Source organism: Salmo salar, chromosome ssa06, assembly GCF_905237065.1.
Source record: "Salmo salar chromosome ssa06, Ssal_v3.1, whole genome shotgun sequence".
NCBI lineage: Eukaryota > Metazoa > Chordata > Actinopteri > Salmoniformes > Salmonidae > Salmo > Salmo salar.
Window position 1 is genome coordinate 22,812,489 of NC_059447.1, and position 18,971 is coordinate 22,831,459.

At 41.1% G+C, this 18,971-nt stretch overlaps 3 protein-coding genes across 5 annotated transcripts; 1 reads left to right on the forward strand and 2 right to left on the reverse strand.

Moving 5' to 3' along the window:
• Window positions 1–1,336: 1,336 nt before the first annotated feature.
• Window positions 1,337–2,687, reverse strand: fahd1 (fumarylacetoacetate hydrolase domain containing 1). The gene is given in 1 exon segment (NM_001140945.1): window positions 1,337–2,687. A coding segment is annotated over 1 exon segment (657 nt). The 5' UTR covers window positions 2,617–2,687; the 3' UTR covers window positions 1,337–1,959.
• A 249-nt stretch (window positions 2,688–2,936) lies between these two features.
• Window positions 2,937–8,742, forward strand: LOC106606699 (hydroxyacylglutathione hydrolase, mitochondrial). 2 transcript variants are annotated; one of them, XM_014203055.2, is made up of 10 exons: window positions 2,965–3,136; window positions 3,617–3,678; window positions 3,836–4,026; window positions 4,120–4,184; window positions 4,336–4,453; window positions 4,542–4,650; window positions 6,488–6,591; window positions 6,843–6,944; window positions 7,478–7,557; window positions 7,793–8,742. In XM_014203055.2, exons 3-10 carry the CDS (start codon window positions 3,922–3,924, stop codon window positions 7,890–7,892), a joined length of 783 nt encoding a protein of 260 aa, XP_014058530.1. In that variant the 5' UTR covers window positions 2,965–3,136; window positions 3,617–3,678; window positions 3,836–3,921; the 3' UTR covers window positions 7,893–8,742. The 2 variants fall into 2 exon arrangements, with proteins under 2 accessions (XP_014058529.1, XP_014058530.1); XM_014203054.2 differs by lacking the exon at window positions 3,617–3,678 and having other exon boundaries at window positions 2,937–3,136.
• A 423-nt stretch (window positions 8,743–9,165) lies between these two features.
• On the reverse strand, window positions 9,166–18,907 carry LOC106606697 (cytosolic Fe-S cluster assembly factor narfl-like). Of its 2 annotated transcripts, none has more exons than XM_014203053.2 (11): window positions 18,816–18,907; window positions 18,030–18,125; window positions 17,580–17,723; window positions 17,300–17,429; window positions 17,035–17,169; window positions 14,165–14,283; window positions 12,319–12,448; window positions 12,122–12,194; window positions 11,844–11,981; window positions 11,356–11,513; window positions 9,166–10,253 (listed from the first exon to the last, which is right to left on the reverse strand). In XM_014203053.2, the coding sequence occupies exons 1-11, from the start codon at window positions 18,879–18,881 to the stop codon at window positions 10,012–10,014; spliced, it is 1,431 nt and encodes a 476-aa protein (XP_014058528.1). In that variant the 5' UTR covers window positions 18,882–18,907; the 3' UTR covers window positions 9,166–10,011. The 2 variants fall into 2 exon arrangements, with proteins under 2 accessions (XP_014058528.1, XP_014058527.1); XM_014203052.2 differs by having other exon boundaries at window positions 17,300–17,432.
• Between the last annotated feature and the right edge of the window lie 64 nt (window positions 18,908–18,971).

Genomic DNA, 18,971 nt, shown 5'->3' on the forward strand with positions numbered 1-18,971 from the left:
ATCCACTCCCTGAGGCCTGAGAAGTGTACCTTCTCAGGCCTCTCGCTCGATGACAACATGCCATTTCACTGTGCTGAATGCTAAGCCATGGCTCCACACTCGGCTTTGAACTCATTGTTCAAGCCTAATAGAGGAGACTAGAGGATAATACCCACAGACACATATAAGCTAAGATGACGATAATCATATCTCGTAAAAAGGAGCACCTGTAGCTACACAAAGCGTACACATGCATATGCTATTACCCAATCATAGTTCACCAGACTGTATCATAGACGATAGTTGGGAACAGTTACAGCTACAGTGAGATTCTTAGACATTAGAACGGAACCTTTCATAGTTGCTATGATGATGAACAAGTTGGACATAACCCTAGTCCCCTGGAGGCTGCTGGGACATATAGTTGTGAGACTGGGTGATAGAATGCCTCTGAGGTGTGGGATGATGAAGGTGTATACTACACACAGACTCAGGTTACAGGGAGAGACAGGCCTGGGACAAGCCAGGTTGAGACTGTGATTGATCCTGATAGCAGAGGCCTGTGGGAGAAGTGTAATTCTACCTGGAACAGATGTTAAACACCCCTGGAAGAATGTGGTTACGGAGAGGGCAGTGCTGGCAGACCCACACGGCCCTTATTTACCGCCATCATGGACAACGGTTGAGCCGCACAGCGCGAGCCAGTTACAGATAAGAGGATACATTTGACTGTGGATTTGAGAAACTGAGAAATTACAGACTGTAATCAAGTCAGACAGAATTTACACAAGCCTGAAAATCTGGAGTCCTTTCCTGGAAAGAAGCTAAATGAAAAAGACTTGTTTGATCCCATGACAAGAAACATTCCCGTTGAGAGTTGTTGCAGGTTGAAAGAAATCATACCATTTTCACACTACCGTGCCGACCCGATATCAATATCAACTAGCCACTATGGTGGACACATAACCAGGCAAGCTCAGTACAGAAGAGCTCAGGTTAGTTTGACTCAGTTATGTGAAAAGCCCTTTAGTCTGTTCCTCTTCAAAAGATAGAGATTCAAGTGGAGATGGAAGGTGACAAGGGGTTACCTCAGGCCTGAAGTCTGATACTCTGATCACCTCCAAAAAAAACACAGGTGTAATATGCTGTCTCATAAAGCCAGTGGATGAAGATAGTCTCCTCTCCACTGTTATAATGGGATAACATGCAGCAGGCCCACAACACAACTAGAGCAAAAACCTCCCTAAACTCTCTCAATAAGTCACGTCTCAAACATCACTCATCTGTGACACTGCAGTGGAGACTCAATTTCATCTGTGAAATGTTTGAGATTATAAAAGGCACGCCAATATAAATTAACAGGCTGTAAATGTTTAATGTGACTACTTCTTCAGGCTGCTTTGGCTTTGAAGAGGATTGGACCTGTAAGAGAAAATCCCCTGAATTTTTTTCCTATTCATAGTAGAGTAGACAGGAGTTCAAAATGCCATGGGCAATGTTCCTCACAAACAGGAGAAAAAGAGAAGATTTTTAAGACGGACATTCTAACTGTGATCACAGTGATGTGCTGTGATGGAGGCTGTTGTCTAGACCAGAAAACAACAATTGGTCAGGATAAGATTAAGATCAACACCTGGCCCACTTGTTAAGCATCTGATTTAGTGAAATCTACTGGACCAGAAATTCAAAACAAGACTTCAAGTTTTGTATCTATCATATTTCCCATTTTCTCAATAATTTTTTTGTCCAGTAGGCTACATTGTTAATTGTGTATTAGAATCTTTGAGTAAGCACTGCCCTCTGCTGGTTTCAGAACTGCAACAATGTACTTGATCAGTGTGGCCATTCTGCATGAAACAGGCCTACCTAATGACTCCAGTGTAATTCCATACATTTCATCCAGCTCTCTGCTCTGATTAAAAGAAAATTACAGAAATGAACAATAAAATACAGATTTTAATAGAGTTTGCTAATCATCTGTCAAAGTCTGCCAACTTTAAAAGTCATGCTGACAACATCATCTATGCCAGCATGTAGTTCATCGTGCACCTGCACAGCGGATACACCCTTGGGAGTCCCAGTGAGAATCAGATCCCCCTCTTCTAGGGTGATGATCTCACTGATGTAGCTGATGAGAAAGGGAATAGAGAAGATCATCTGAGAGGTGCAGCCATTCTGGCGCATCTGGCCGTTCACTTTGAGCCAGATCTTTACGTTTCCCAGGTCAGGTATCCGCTCTTTGGGGATGAATTCACTGACGGGACAAGATGTGTTGAACGCTTTGGCCAGAGTCCACGGAAGACCTTTAGACTTGCAGTCATCCTGGACATCCCGAGCTGTCATATCCAAGCACAGGGCGTACCCTGCGACGTGTTGCATCGCGGAGGATTGGGGGATAGCGGTGCCCCCTTTCCCGATGACCACCCCCAACTCGATTTCATGGTGTACACTGTTGGAGTATTTGGGAATGATGATAGGTGAGCCCTCTGTCAGATATGCAGATGGAGTCTTCAGGAACAACACGGGCTCTGTTGGGACGACGTTATTCAGCTCCTTTGCATGGTCGGCGTAGTTCCTCCCAACACAGATGATTTTCTTTCCCCACTCCCAAAATCGAGATACATTTCGTGAAGTCATTGTAAAGAAATCTTATCAAGTCTACAGCTGCTCCGAAGCAGTTCTTACCATCAAAACGACCTTTGCCCACTGCAGCTTCCTGGAACAAACCTGTCAAACCTACGGTATCCCAGAGTGGACAAAAAAGGTGACATGATAAGAAAAGTTCATTCAGAAATATGAGATATTTAGATACGAAGGAAATGCATTATATAAATATTACAATGAAGCTAAATTAGTGCATATATATTACAAACTCAACCCTGATTACAAATATGACGTCGTAAGGTTCCGTGGGTTCGCTTTCTCCAGCCTATCAGCTGATATTCACGAGCTACTCCCCCGCATTCGATTGGCTTATCTGTGGAGGTCAACGTTAAAGAAGGCGGAACTCTTCTTTAAACCAAACTTGTCTGGTTCCTGTACATACGATTGCGATATTAGCAAACAGCTACAGTGTTGCTTGCTATGTTTTACAGGTCACTGGTAGCGAGTGCCTGCACTCTTGGCGTTCTTGGAGCCGCTGCAACGTATAAAATTGGTATGTTTCGCTCACATCCCGATCTTTCAGGTTCTTTCCACAGCTACATAACAACCCTGAAAGTTTCTAAACGAACTGTCACTGATGACACGCCAGCGTAAGGTTAGCTAGCGTTCATATTTGTAATTTGCACAGCGTAGTCAAATGCTAGCTAGCTACTGTCAAAGCAGCCATATATCTTTGAAGCAGCTGTCCCTAGCTAGCTAACTGGTGTTGATTAGCAAGCCTCTGCTGTTGCATCATCCCCTTGTCTGGCATTTCCTCTTAAAATTCTCTCACACACAGACTGAACTGAAGGCTTAGCTACTATGCATAGAATGTGGCAGCATCGAAATATTTGCAAACCATTGGATTCCAGTTATTTTTATTTATTATTCTGATCTTACTCCATAGTACTTTGGCTTTGGGCTCTCTGGCTTACTTGTTTACTTTCATGTGAATGACAGCTTGAATAAATTGACAACAAGCTCTCTCTGACAGGATTACAATAGCTAAACTTTACTTGGCTGTTCTCCAAGAACCACGTAGCCCTGGTGTACATTGTAAGCACGTTTACCTTCTGTTTACCCTGTATGTGAACTGTATTTTTCCACGATAATGGATTGGTTAATATTATGTCAACTATTTGTATTTTTACGATGACAAATTGGTTAGTGAGTTCTGTTATGTCTAATGTGATGAATTGTAAATATTGTGTAGCCCCTGCGCACGTCCAAGCAGCCCTTCTACACCAGGAAGCTCCTGATATCCCGATAAGGAAGTCTTTACTGGTGGCGCAGAGCGACATGAAGGTAGAACTGCTGCCAGCCCTCACTGACAACTATATGTACCTTCTCATTGATGAGGAGTCAAAGGAAGCTGCCATCATAGACCCAGTTGAACCAGTGAAGGTATGAAATATAGCCTGCTGTAGGTTAGTTTTGATGGATCAACAGTAGGATATTATGTATATACATTTTATAATCATTTGATTGTCTCTTCAGGTTGTAGAAGCTATCAGAAAGCACGGTGTGAGACTTACGACAGTTCTGACCACCCATCACCATTGGTAAGTCAAGTTGTCAATCATTGTTTTGAATATCACTCAGTGCAAATGACTCAGCGAAATTACCATTGTGAGCAGTCCAATAACACTGAGATTAGATATACCGACATTATAGGATTTCTATGTACCATGTGTTGTCTCCTTCTCTCTACAGGGACCATGCGGGAGGCAATGAGAAGATGGTGAGGCTGGTGCCTGGTCTCACTGTGTACGGAGGAGATGACCGGGTGGATGCCCTCACTAAGAAAGTCAAACACTCCAACACGTTCAAAGTAAGGCCTTATAGCTGAGTTACTACCAGCAGAATAACCTATGTAATAACCATAACAAGCCTAAAACACCTGTCTATTTCATTGCCAGGTTGGTTCACTTACAGTCAAGTGTTTGTTTACGCCATGCCACACCACTGGCCACATTTGCTACCTTGTGACCAAAGACAACAGCACTGAGCCTCCAGCTGTCTTCACAGGTAAGCTACCGGTATCTTTCCAATTTGACTGTATCACCTACTGTAATAGAGAGCAATAGTAATGACATGTTGGCTAAAGCCCATGGGAAATTAATAGGGGTTTTGGATAAAAGCCGAAAATAACTACTGTGGTAAACAGTCTTAGGAGATCTTATATGTTTTGTTCTATGAGATGATCTATATCAGCTGATGTCCCTTTGTGAATTTTGAAGCATTTAGTAATCAAAACAGCACATAAAGGCTTCATAATTCATAAAGGTCATGTTAACTGACTGATATTCTCATAGAACAAAATGTATAAGATCTCCTAAGCCTGTGTTAACCTCAGACCTTATTTTCGGCGTTTATCCCAAAACCCCATTCTTTCCCAATTGTTTGTTCACCCATTCCTGAGGTACATTACATGACCAAAAGTATGTGGACACCTGCTCATCGAACATCTCTTTCCAAAATCATGCGCATTAATATGGAGTTGGTCCCCCTTTTGTTGCTATAACAGCCTCCACTCTTCTGGGAAGGCTTTCCACTAGATGTTGGAACATTGCTGCGGGGACTTGCTTCCATTTAGCCACGGCGTTAGTGAGGTCGGGAACTGATGTTAGGCGACGAGGCCGGCGTTCCAATTCATCCCAAAGGTGTTTGATGGGGTTGAGGTCAGGGCTCTGCAGGCCAGTCAAGTTCTTCGACACCGATCTTGACAAATGATTTCTGTATGGACCTCTTTGTGCACGGGGGCATTGTCATGCTGGAACAGGAAAGGGCCTTTCCCAAACTGTTGCTACAAAGTTGGAAGCGTTGAATCGTCTAGAATGTCATTGTATGCTGTAGTGTTACGATTTCCCTTCACTGGAACTAAGGGGCCTAGCCTGAACCATGAGAAACAGCCCCACACCATTATTTCTCTTCCACCAAACTTTACAGTTGGCACTATGCATTGGGGCAGGTAGCGTTCTCCTATTATCCGCAAACCCAGATGTGTCCGTCGAACTGCCAGATGGTGAAGAGTGATTCATCACTCCAGAGAACGCGTTTCCACGACTCCAGAGTCCAATGGCGACGAGCTTTACACCACTCCAGCTGATGCTTGGCATTGTAAATGGTGATCTTAGGCTTGTGTGTGGCTGTTAGGCCATGGAAACCCATTCATGAAGCACCTGACAAACGGTTCTTGTGCTGACGTTGCTTCCAGAGGCAGTTAAGAACTTGGTAGTGAGTGTTGCAACCGAGGTTAGACGATTTTTATGTGCTTCAGCACTCTGTGGTCCTGTTCCATGAGCTTGTGACCTACCACTTCGCGGCTGAGCCATTGTTGCTCCTGGACGTTTCCACTTCACAATAACAGCACTTACAGTTGACCGGGGCAGCTCTAGCAGGGCAGAAATTTGACAAACTGACTTGTTGGAAAGGTGGCATCATGTGACGATGCCACGTTGAAAGTCACTGACCTCTTCAGTAAGTCCATTCTACTGCTAATGTTTGTCTATGGAGATTGCATGGCTGTGTGCTCAATGTTTTAAAAACTTTTATATACACCTGTCAGCAACGGGTGTGGCTGAAATAGCCGAATCCACTAATTTGGAGGGGTGTCCACATACTTTTCTATATATGTGTGTGTGTGTAACTCATTTCTGTTCGTTTTTTTAAAGCCAGGAGAACTCTATTGAAGTCTGAATAGACTCGTCGTAATACAGTTCCAGTCACAGGGGACTTCAATCCCTTAAACAGTTCTGATCATTAAACATGAGTTACCTAAGTAAACCTACAGTAGTTATCTATGTATTATTAAATCAGCAGATTTTCATGGATGCCCTTTGACACTTGTTATCTTCCTGTTTAGGGGACACACTGTTTGTTGCTGGCTGTGGGAAGTTTTTTGAGGGTACAGCTGAACAGATGTACAGGGCATTGATAGATGTGCTGGGACGTCTGCCCCCTGAAACAGTAAATATACCGCTATCGCGCAGTGTTAAAAATCAACTTCTAGATATAACTTTCTTTACATGTAATGACAGCTAATGGATTAACACTATTCAGTGTCTGTCTTTATAGGTTAGAAAAGGTCAGTTACTATTACATTATATGTGACCAAGCACGTGTCCTGACAAACTCTGTGGTGTTAACACGACAAAGTTTATCAGCACACGTGCTTGGTCACGCAGCAGATGGGAACAATAGTGTTGTTTGTGTTCCAGCGTGTTTACTGTGGTCATGAGTACACCGTCAACAATCTGAAGTTCGCTCAACATGTGGAGCCTGACAACGAGGTCATCAAGAAAAAACTAGCGTGGGCAAAGGTATATCATGATGCATTTCATTAAAGGCCCAGTGCAGTCAAAAACATGATTTCCCTGGGTTTTATATACATTTCCTCAGAGGTTGGAATAATAATGTGAAATTGTACAAATTATGATTAATGCCCTTAGTGTAAGAGCTGCTTTTAAAAGATTGTCTGAAATTTCTGCTGTTTTTGGTAGGATGGAGTTTTGGCCTTCCATGGTGAAATCACCATGCGGTAAATTAGTTAATAGACCAATAAGAAAGGGTTCCAAACCTCTCTGCCAATAACAACAAATGTTCAGTTTTCCCCTCCCACTCAGACCACTCCAAGACAGTCATAGCTAAATATTTAGAAATGTCCCTTTTGCTAAGAAGCTATTTTTGACCATTGTTGTCAATTAAAATCACAGTAATTGACTTAATTGTTACCCAGAAATTATATTGAGATAAACAGCTGCATTGGACATTTTTTGTGTGTGTGAACACATGGCCATGGCGATCTTTAATGTAATCAAGAAAATGTATAATCTGCTTTTTATTAAATCCGTAGGAGAAGGTCCTTAATGGAGAACCCACCATCCCCTCCACTGTGGCTGAAGAATTCAAATTCAACCCCTTTATGAGAGTGAAGTAAGGACAACTGATGATTCAGCCATTTTTATAAAGCACTCGCTCAAGTGGGCACAAGAAGCACTGATCTCTTATACGAGCATCAGACAATCCACAAGTGCCCCTTGAGCTTTGTGTCATAGAGGAATGCAGGGAAGATGAGGGAGAGGATTTTAGCATGGAAATGAAAGTGCCAATGCTCACTCTGTATGTAGTGAAATAATTTAAGTGACATATTCTTTCCTTTCTATTCCAGAGAGAAGTCTGTGCAAGAGCATGCTGGGCAGAATGACCCTGTTGAAACCATGAGGAGTCTCCGTAAGGAGAAAGATGGCTTCCGGGTCCCCAAGGAGTGACTGCAGAATGGAGTCTAGTGAAATCCGTTCCACTACATGCGTAACAGCGCACTGCGACCTGTTACTAACAACTATGGCAAAATATTTCCTACCTGTTTCATTCACTACATAAAATACTGTATTTACTTCATTTCAACCTTCTGTACATTAGCTTGTAGACCTAATGCAAGCATCAAGCAAAACAAAATATTGTAGTCTTGTCACAAGGAAGACTGGTGATTGTGTATAAACTGGATTTACAGAATAAAATTTGATCTGTATTGCAAAAGATTGATTTAAGAATCTTGAATAAAGTTTTAATTTAGCTTTTAATCAGGTTTGATTACTGAAATGTACAGTTTGATGTAGAGTGAATACAGTATTGATATTCTGTAATGTGTAAAATATTTTAATAAACCCCCAACAATGCTCATATGCAGAAGAAAAACAGAACTATAGAAAGCAGGGAGAAGCTTGACTAAGTTGTCTTAATGTGCAAAGTTTGTAAATGACTTTTTGTCTCTGTATAAAGTTTTCTTATCAAGTGTTTTATTACTTTAATATGGTATATTCACTCAAGACAATATTTCAGAGGTTTGTGTATAGTCCCTTTAGAGAAGCCAGGGCTACTTTAGTGTGATTGTTGGACATATAGAAAATCAAGACTGAAGCGCTTCCAAACATCTCTCATACTATAGAGAATAAGACCACTTATGCTCGTTGTTAATCAAAAGCTCCATGTATGTGTATATATATATACACACACACATCAGGATTTTTTGAGTGCCGATGTGAAGTTCGTGATGCATAGGTTTTATTAAAAGCTCCAATGTCTCTTTCACAGAAAAAGCAATAAAGCAGATTTATTCTATTGTTGGCCTAACATTTCATTTCATATTTGTGAGAGATTCATATCCCTAATGACTATTACCCGCTTGCATATTTCTTGGTAAAACGGTGATGTTTGCTTGACATTCTGTATTAACATTTCACCACACATCTATAATAAGAGCTGCTAAACGTTGTTTAATATATAAGCAATATATTTTGACATATTGCTTATATTACTTAGTCCATATTAAATGGTTTAACCTAGCTGCTTAACTGACAGAGCATACTGTATGAAGGTGTGTGCTTCTTGTTCTCACCATGCCATACAAAGGAAGAAAACACTGAAAACATGAATGTAAATATTTAAAGTGTACGCTCATTTCTACAGCTAAAACTGTTCCTTTGTATCAAGTAAAGCGTGTCAGTATGTATATCAATGACTGCTGGTACATGGAGAATAACGTACTTGAAAGTTACACTAATGTAACATTTTAATATGCAAAATATGGATCATAGATTTTCATTATAAATACGGCAGAAATGATATACATTTAAACTAAAATATTTGTTTAGAATTCCATCAGAAAACATTTCAAGAGTACAACAAATACTTTTCAGTGCATACAAGTGAAATAACAGAATGTACTGCTGTATTCATAATTAGTGCACACTTAAATGTAGTAATAATTATCCAACAACATTATTCCCAGTGGTCTGGTATGAATTAGCTTGTGCATATAGAATCTATAGCCTGAATGTATACAGGCTTTATGTTGGTATAAATAAATGACAGGCCACCACAGTAATTAAGCACTTGGCGATAATGCTCTATTTGACCTGACAGACAGTCCTTTAAGCACAGACAGAAGGATAGATAACAGAGGAATGGATAGACAGAGAAAAGAGATGAGGGGTCCTTAAAAGCAGAGAGGGAGGAGAGAGACACGAAAGAGACGGAAGGAAAGTGCTAAACTCAGTCATCCAGTACAGATAGGGCATAAACATTGACCCAAGGTCAAGTTTTGTTAATTCACTCAATGGTTCAAATAATCCTAGAATAGGGATGCATCTCAATAGACAAAATAAATGTCCTATCATGCCTTTTTCTTTATTTCTACTGATATTAAAGAACTAGACAGGTGACAGAAAATACCCAACAAGAACCGGCCATGTCGCTTCCACCTAACCTGTGTTCAACTCAATGGAGATGAAACATAGGAGGCTACTTTAGACTATTGAGATGCACCCTGACACTTGAGGACAGACCATTCACTTACAGAAACCCTTCAACATCTTTTCACCCTCTTCTTCACCATTTGACAAGGAGTCCGTTGGTGGCCTTCTCCACTGCATGGTATTGTGTGTGCAGCAGCTCCCTGGCTCTCTCCTCTCCTACACTCTGTAGCCAGGACTGGTACAGCTCTGCCACGCGCTGGTCCTCCTCTGGCACTAGAGGGCGCTCCTCCCTGTACAGATCCTCCACCTGCTGCAGCAACTCCTTGTTGTTCTGCTCTGGTAAGGGCTTCACCTGGCCTCCCCCATTCAGACAACCTGTATACACACACAGTGAGGAAACACAACACACAACTGGTTTTACAAGTTCACTTTTTATTTTTATTTAACCTTTATTTAACCAGGAAGGGCTCATTGAGATTTAAAATCTCTTTTTCAAGAGCGTCCTGGCCAAGATAGGCAGCGCCAAGTCATTACAAAAATTACAGACAAACAACATGAAAAACTACAAGTAATCTAGTAAAAACCATAGAATTCACAGAGTATAACAAAATCAAAAACAGCAAATTAAAAACATTGACAGGTCAGGGAATCAGACTCAAGATCATTCATCAGTGATTTAAAAATACCAATCAGGACAAGTTCTTCCAGTTTAAAAGTATTTTGTAAGGCGTTCCAAGACGATGGCGCAGAGTACATAAAAGCCCTTTTACCAAATTCAGTTCGGACATTTGGAACAGTTAGTAGGATAAAGTCCAGCGAACGAAGAGAGCACCCACCACATTTCTGAACAATAAAAATGGCCAAATAAAAAGGTAGTAAACTCAAAATGGCTTTGTAAATAAAAGTATACCAGTGACTGAGCCTACGAGTGACTAGAGAAGGCCAGCCAACCCTGGTATACAAAGTGCAGTGGTGCATAAGGGTTTTGCAGTTTAAAATAAATCTCAAAGTGCCTTGGTAAAGGGTGTCAATTGATCTCAAACACTGAGCGGAAGCATTCATATATAAAATATCCCCATAGTCTAGTAAAGGCATAAATGTAGCTGATACTAGCCTCCTTCTGGCTTCAAAAGAAAAACAAGCCTTATTCCTAAAATAAAATCCTAATTTCACCTTAAATTTTTTTGTAAGTCAACTTTGACTTGAACCAAAAAAATGCCATTACATACAGGAACCATTCCTCAGGGGAATTCATGCAGTGTGCTTTCTAATACTAGCTGCTGCCTGTGGTAGCTTCTGTGCAAATGTAGAATAGAGACTTCAACCATAGCAGTAAACAAATAAATGGACAAGACATTATAATTTAATTCCACCCTCTTGAATGTGGGAAGAAAAAAAACATGCATTTGTATATAGTATCTTGTGTTTATATTAAACGCAAATGTAAACCAACAAACAAAGCCTCCTCTTTCCTCACCTGACGGACAGGCCATGACCTCTACGAAGTGGTAGGATGACTTTCCCCTCTTGAGTTTCTGCACCAGGTTCTGGATGTTGCGGAAACCGTAGGTTGCGGCAAAACGCAGCACGACCACACCGTCCCTTTCCAGGGTCACCTCCTGGAAGTCCTTGTTCCTAAAGGGGACAGGTTAATCAGGCTTGTGTTCATTAGGCACCAAATGCAAGAAATCAGACAAACAGGGAAGGACTTCTTGGATTTGTCCAATCAGAAACCCCTGTTTCTTAAACTTGCTCTAATCTCAGGGTTATTCTTCTCAACAAATCTATACTTCCATGGCTGACAGGAAGCAGAGACAGACTTCCCTGCACATCTCGTGGAAATGAAGAGAGACTGAGTATTTTGCCTGCACTATTTCACAGTTGACACAACTAAGTGAAAGCTAACCAATTAGCAGAGGTGGGCTCCTAACAGGGCTTTAATACTGCAGGGCCCGACTGACTTACTTGAGTGTCTTGTAGGTGAGCTCCTTCACCTCCTCTCCAAACAGCTGTCTGGCAGCGTGTGTGAACACATGATGGAGGTATCCTCCTGAACCGCTCCCTGCATGGCCCAGCAACTCATCACCACACACACTGCTGAACCTGCAGGGACACAAGTCCACACACACATCAGCAAGTGTGGAGTTCTCCTGACGCACACTGCACACACACACCTTCTGGAGTTCTCCTGACACGCAAGTATGTATTCATTTATATGTAAAAGATGAGGTTCAAACCCTTACATTGTATCTAATGGGGCTGGCTCCACATCACTGAGCAACACTTTCTCTTCCTCTAGCATCTTCAGAACTTCTCCTGTCATGAAATAAACAGAAACACACATCAGAAAATGTACATTTAAAAACGTGTTTCAAAATGGAAAACACACACAGACACACTTTGAATACTATCTGCCATAGTGGTTTAATGTCCTCCCTACCTGAAGTGATGACACAGTCCACCTCTCTGGTGTCATCCTCCTCCAGGTAGAAGTCAGGCCTGGAGGCCTCCAGTTTCTTATCATAGCAGGGCATCACAGTCACATGGTAGATCTGCTGAGGGTTCAGGCCCTGCAACAACAACACACACCTGTCAGTCATATCCTTTAGAAGATCTCATCCTACTATACAGACATGATAGAATCATCATCCAAATCTATTAAAAGTTACTCTACATCTCTGATCTATATCACCTGACTCCATTTAGTCTATTCCATAACTAACGTCTAGATATTTAACCCTGCAGTCTGCATCGCTGAATGTCAGACTCCTGCATCATCAGCTGGGGTCGGCTTCCAGTTCAGAACAATTATATTGCAGGTCAGAAACTTTTTAAATCAAGAAAACACATTTTTTTTACAAACCCAGGAGCTTGTCTTTTTGCATTATGTGAATTCCATTCTGTGAGCGGTGAGGCAGACATAGAAGGCTACCAGCCACACACGCAGTGAAAGTGTGGAGCAGGGAACTGTCCATTATTTGTGTGATGCAGAAACATTTTAATTTGTCCACATGCAGAGCTTATGTTCCCTTCCCCCACATAAGAATACATTGCCAAGTTGACTTTCCCTGGCTAGCCTATCTAATGCGAAAATGGCTAACATAACAGGACAAATAAAGAAATTAAAAGTTATGATGGGGGAATACACAATCGTGGAAACAGGTGCTGCGCGAGTGAAATCCCCGCTTTGGAAGGATTTTGGACAAGGTCAACAACTTGGTAGATGGACGCACAGCCTGCAAAAAGTGCAAGCAGGTATTTGTTTACGATAATTCAGTTAATTATTAGTGAATGATTATGTTAATTCAGGCTTTCGTACATTTAGACCATACGCAGGCCATATAACGTTTAAACCAGTGCTGCTGGTAAAAGTGTAGCCTAGTAAATAAATTACTCTGGGAAAGACATGCTCAGGTAGTTTAGTGACTTGTCAATCTTTTTTAAACCTTCCGCTTTGGGCTGGATGTGTCAATGTGTAGTTTATATACGCATAATCTATGAGCAGAATTACTGTCTTACCTCAATTAACCACAAAATCCCTAGTTTAAAAGCAACTGTTTTCTGGAAGCTGTGTTGCGCCATTTTCCCTAACTTCCCCCCACATGGGCCAGCCCCCTAGCAATTCAAGTTCCAGCCAATGAGATTCAGCCCATCGCTATTTGAGTGACAACTAGCAAGAATCACACACAGCAGAACAAGAGAGAGAGCAATGACGTGGAGCACATATCTGCAAATATGTTATGTAGTACACCATTTTCGGGGACCACTTTTAGCTCGTGGATGCTACTTTCAGAACTACTGGCTAAAAAGTATACAAAAGTACCAGAGAATCCCTTTAAGGTTCAATTAAATTATTTGATTATCTAAACAATATTGAATGTAAAGGTCTTGTTTTGTTATGTTGGCTATAGGCTTTCATGAGGTAAGAAGGCTATTTGGAAGGCTTTTCAAAGCGATTTGAGTTGTCAATGTGCCGCATTGCATTGTGAAGAAAAAATATATATTGTTCTTAATTCATGTTGAATAGACATGCAGACAAATTCATTCATGCACGGAAGAAGAATATTAGCCTACTACACAGGAGTCACAAACACTAAATAAATAGATGTTATTTGGCGGGTTAACGGATCAGCTCGCAGAACAATTTTATGCGGCTCGGTCAGATTGCACAGAAAGATCTCTCTTGATGTCGGGTAGGCTCAGAATTTATGTGGCTGGAGCGGGGCGGGTGCGGCTCCAAAAAACAGACCCATGCAGGACTCTAGTGTCAATGAGCCCCTACCAACCTGCTGGCCAGCGAAGAAGCCCTTCACCAGAGAGCCCATCATCTGCTGTGGGGAGCGGGTGGAGCTGACGTAGGGCAGGATGAACTCTCCATGGGTTTTCTCTGCATAGCAGATCCAACCTGAAGACAACACAAGCCTGTATTATTACTGGACCTGAAGACAAGCCTGTATTATTAACGAATCTGAACACAAGCCTGTATTATCAATGAACCTGAAGACAACACAAGCCTGTATTATTAATGAACCTGAAGACAAGCCTGTATTATTAATGAACCTGAAGACAACACAAGCCTGTATTATTAATGAACCTGAAGACAACACAAGCCTGTATTATTAATGAACCTGAAGACAAACAAGCCTGTATTATTAATGAACCTGAAGACAAAAAGCCTGTATTATTAATGAACCAGAAGACAACACAAGCCTGTATTATTAATGAACCTGAAGACAAGCCTGTATTATTAATGAACCTAAGACAAGCCTGTATTATTAATGAACCTGAAGACAAGCCTGTATTATTAATGAACCTGAAGACAACACAAGCCTGTATTATTAATGAACCTGAAGACAACACAAGCCTGTATTATTAATGAACCTGAAGACAACACAAGCCTGTATTATTAATGAACCTGAAGACAAGCCTGTATTATTAATGAACCTGAAGACAACACAAGCCTGTATTATTAATGAACCTGAAGACAACACAAGCCTGTATTATTAATGAACCTGAAGACAAGCCTGTATTATCAATGAACCTGAAGACAACACAAGCCTGTATTATTAATGAACCAGAAGACAACACAAGCCTGTATTATTAATGAACCTGAAGACAAGCCTGTATTATTAATGAACCTGAAGACAAAAGCCTGTATTATTAATGAACCTGAAGACAAAGCCTGTATTATTAATGACCCTGAAGACAACACAAGCCTGTATTATTAATGAACCTGAAGACAACACAAGCCTGTATTATTAATGAACCTGAAGACAAGCCTGTATTATTAATGAACCTGAAGACAAGCCTGTATTATCAATGAAGCTGAAGACAACACAAGCCTGTATTATTAATGAACCAGAAGACAACACAAGCCTGTATTATTAATGAACCTGAAGACAAGCCTGTATTATTAATGAACCTGAAGACAACACAAGCCTGTATTATTAATGAACCTGAAGACAAGCCTGTATTATTAATGAACCTGAAGACAAGCCTGTATTATTAATGAACCTGAAGACAAGCCTGTATTATTAATGAACCTGAAGACAACACAAGCCTGTATTATTAATGAACCTGAAGACAACACAAGCCTGTATTATTAATGAACCTGAACACAAGCCTGTATTATTAATGAACCTGAACACAAGCCTGTATTATTAATGAACCTGAACACAAGCCTGTATTATTAATGAACCTGAAGACAAGCCTGTATTATTAATGAACCTGAAGACAAGCCTGTATTATTAATGAACCTGAAGACAAGCCTGTATTATTAATGAACCAGAAGACAACACAAGCCTGTATTATTAATGAACCTGAAGACAAGCCTGTATTATTAATGAACCTGAAGACAACACAAGCCTGTATTATTACTGGACCTGAACACAAGCCTGTATTATTAACGAATCTGAACACAATCCTGTATTATCAATGAACCTGAAGACAACACAAGCCTGTATTATTAATGAACCTGAAGACAACACAAGCCTGTATTATTAATGAACCTGAAGACAACACAAGCCTGTATTATCAATGAACCTGAAGACAACACAAGCCTGTATTATTAATGAACCTGAAGACAAGCCTGTATTATTAATGAACCTGAAGACAACACAAGCCTGTATTATTAATGAACCTGAAGACAAACAGCCTGTATTATTAATGAACCTGAAGACAAAAGCCTGTATTATTAATGAACCTGAAGACAAAAGCCTGTATTATTAATGAACCTGAAGACAAAGCCTGTATTATTAATGAACCTGAAGACAACACAAGCCTGTATTATTAATGAACCTGAAGACAACACAAGCCTGTATTATGAATGAACCTGAAGACAAGCCTGTATTATTAATGAACCTGAAGACAAGCCTGTATTATTAATGAACCTGAAGACAACACAAGCCTGTATTATTAATGAACCTGAAGACAAGCCTGTATTATTAATGAACCAGAAGACAACACAAGCCTGTATTATTAATGAACCTGAAGACAACACAAGCCTGTATTATTAATGAACCTGAAGACAAGCCTGTATTATTAATGAACCTGAAGACAACACAAGCCTGTATTATTAATGAACCTGAAGACAACACAAGCCTGTATTATTAATGAACCTGAAGACAAGCCTGTATTATTAATGAACCTGAAGACAACACAAGCCTGTATTATTAATGAACCTGAAGACAACACAAGCCTGTATTATTAATGAACCTGAAGACAACACAAGCCTGTATTATTAATGAACCTGAAGACAACACAAGCCTGTATTATTAATGAACCAGAAGACAACACAAGCCTGTATTATTAATGAACCTGAACACAAGCCTGTATTATTACTGGACCTGGAAGAGACCAGGGCCTGTATTTATAAAGTGTCTCAGAGTAGGAGATGAACTGTCCCCCCTCTTATTCCCTGTTCTGGCCGTGACCCCACTCTCCGAGGGTGTCTCAGAGGGAGTTGGGATATGCAAAAAACACATTTCCAATTAATACTCACTTGTACATGTGTGAAACAGGACAAATATAATCACCCACCCATTTCTAATCTGAAGAACTTTGTGAAATTGGGCCCTGGTTTCTGAAGTTCTATTGGAAGGATTCAGGCCTGGAGATAATCAGGGGCTAGTTAAGGTGTTGAGGTATAACTGGTTACCTGGGCAGGCAGAGGCCAGCATGGGCAGGGCCTGCTTGTCTTGCTCCTTCCGATGGAACCGCTCCACAAACTCTCTCTGACTCTCCAACAGGCTGAAGGTCCTGCTGAAGCTGGTGTCAAACACGTGGTGAACCCCTGAAACACAACAGTCACACCAGTCAGTATATTTTATCTAAATATAATGTATCTCACTAATGTGTCAGATAAACCGATGCCCTATATTACACAGATACACAATGGTTTATCTTTTAACCTTCGCACTCACCCAGACCCTTGAAGAAGGCGGTCAGCCTCCTGCCTGCCTCACTGCTGCTCAGGCCGTAGCGTGCTGCCAGGGAGGCTCTGGACTGTGGGGACACAGACACCACCACCACCTTCTGCTCTGCTACACCTGCCTGCTGGGGAGATGAAGGGAGACTAGTTACACACAGGGGAGACAGATACAGACACCATCATCATCCCTAAACACGCTGGGTTGAGTATGACTGGTGGGTCCTGTTTGTGGGTCTTCAGATGGATGACAACACACACACACACACACCTACCTTGTTGTTGCGTAGCACCCTGTAGATCTCTTCATGACTCTGCTGTGTGATAAGGACACTCTCAGCTGAGGTGATGCAGCCACTGCAGGCCAGGCAGTCATTCAGAGTGATCTTAGCTTTCTCCAGCTTCTGCTTTCCACCATCCTGGAGACACAAAGAACAAGATGGAGTAATATTGTACTGTAGGTTAACAGTGAGAAAGAAAATGTGTCTCTCAAAAAGTAGCATCCGCTACTCAAATTAATTTGAAATCCCATAAGGCAGCCATATTGCTTTTACCGATCCTGTGTCTTCAGAACAAGTTCAGGTGAAGGCGAGATGAGAAGAGTAACAAGAGAGTTTTGAGATTCACCCTTAGTGAAGTAGGCTCATGCTAGTTGACATGTTAGTCAATGTAACATCACAGCTCCAGCTGTGGTCACTATGTGGGAAACATTGAAGCATACGCACCTGTTTAACCTGGAAATAGCTCCCATCATCTTCTATTTGAATTTTAGCCACAGATCTGCCTTGCTTCTTCTCCACCTTGACTGGTTTCACACATTCCTAAGAAAGGAAAGGGGAGCAAGTAGCAATCAGTTTAGGGGGGAAAGTACAATCACAAACAATACTAGCTAGCTTAGTCACATCCAGGTGCTTACAGTACAAGGACCAATTAAATTAAAGTAAAAGGAACTAATGGTGTGTCTGTCTGATGACAGATAAAAGTGGACATCTTTAGCTAAGTTCTTCAACCTAGGAAGTTAACGTTAGCTAGTCAAATGAGTCACATGTCATTTCGATGACCTAGCTACTTAGCGAGAGAGCAAATCAACTAGGTAGTAGAGGAGGCTAGAAGGAAACAACGTCTGAATCCATTCTAATGATCTCATTTCAGTCATTACAATGAGCCCGTCCTCCTAAAGCTCCCCCACCAGCGTCCGCTACAAGTTAACTAGGTTAAAAAAAGAACACAAGCGCGTTCAATTGAAAACCACCATTGCGTCAATCAATTTACACAGCAATGCCAATAACGCAATATACGCATTTGGAAGTTGGACAGATAATACTCTATTTGACAGCTAGCCAGTACTTTAGAGGTTAGCTAACTACAGTAGCTAGCTAGCTAACGTTAACTAGCTATTGAGAATGGCGACCAGTGGGTCGTTAACATTAAAATAACCACATTATACATATGCTAAAATTATGTAAAACGTGTTTAATAACCTGATTGTTGTATGGTTAAGTGTTATTTACCTGGGAAGGAGTGATAAAATCATCTAGATCTGTCAACTGCAAAACACCGCTAAATTGGGACACCATGTTTAGTGCTGCAGTAAAGCAGTTTGTGTTTACTTTGAGTGTCGTAAAGATGTTTCGTCAGAGAATGTGCTTCTCTCATAATACCAACCA

Excerpts from the sequence above, each read along its gene's own strand:
- LOC106606697 (XM_014203052.2), bottom strand. The coding sequence starts at position 18,881 with ATGGTGTCCCAATTTAGCGGTGTTTTGCAGTTGACAGATCTAGATGAT. Across the intron at positions 17,170-17,299 it reads CGCCTTCTTCAAGGGTCTGG|GGGTTCACCACGTGTTTGAC; the intron begins GTGAGTGCGAAG and ends GTTGTGTTTCAG. Across the intron at positions 11,514-11,843 it reads CTCACCTACAAGACACTCAA|GAACAAGGACTTCCAGGAGG; the intron begins GTAAGTCAGTCG and ends TGTCCCCTTTAG.
- LOC106606699 (XM_014203054.2), top strand. The coding sequence starts at position 3,064 with ATGTTTTACAGGTCACTGGTAGCGAGTGCCTGCACTCTTGGCGTTCTT. Across the intron at positions 3,137-3,835 it reads CGCTGCAACGTATAAAATTG|CCCCTGCGCACGTCCAAGCA; the intron begins GTATGTTTCGCT and ends AATATTGTGTAG. Across the intron at positions 4,454-4,541 it reads AACACTCCAACACGTTCAAA|GTTGGTTCACTTACAGTCAA; the intron begins GTAAGGCCTTAT and ends TTTCATTGCCAG.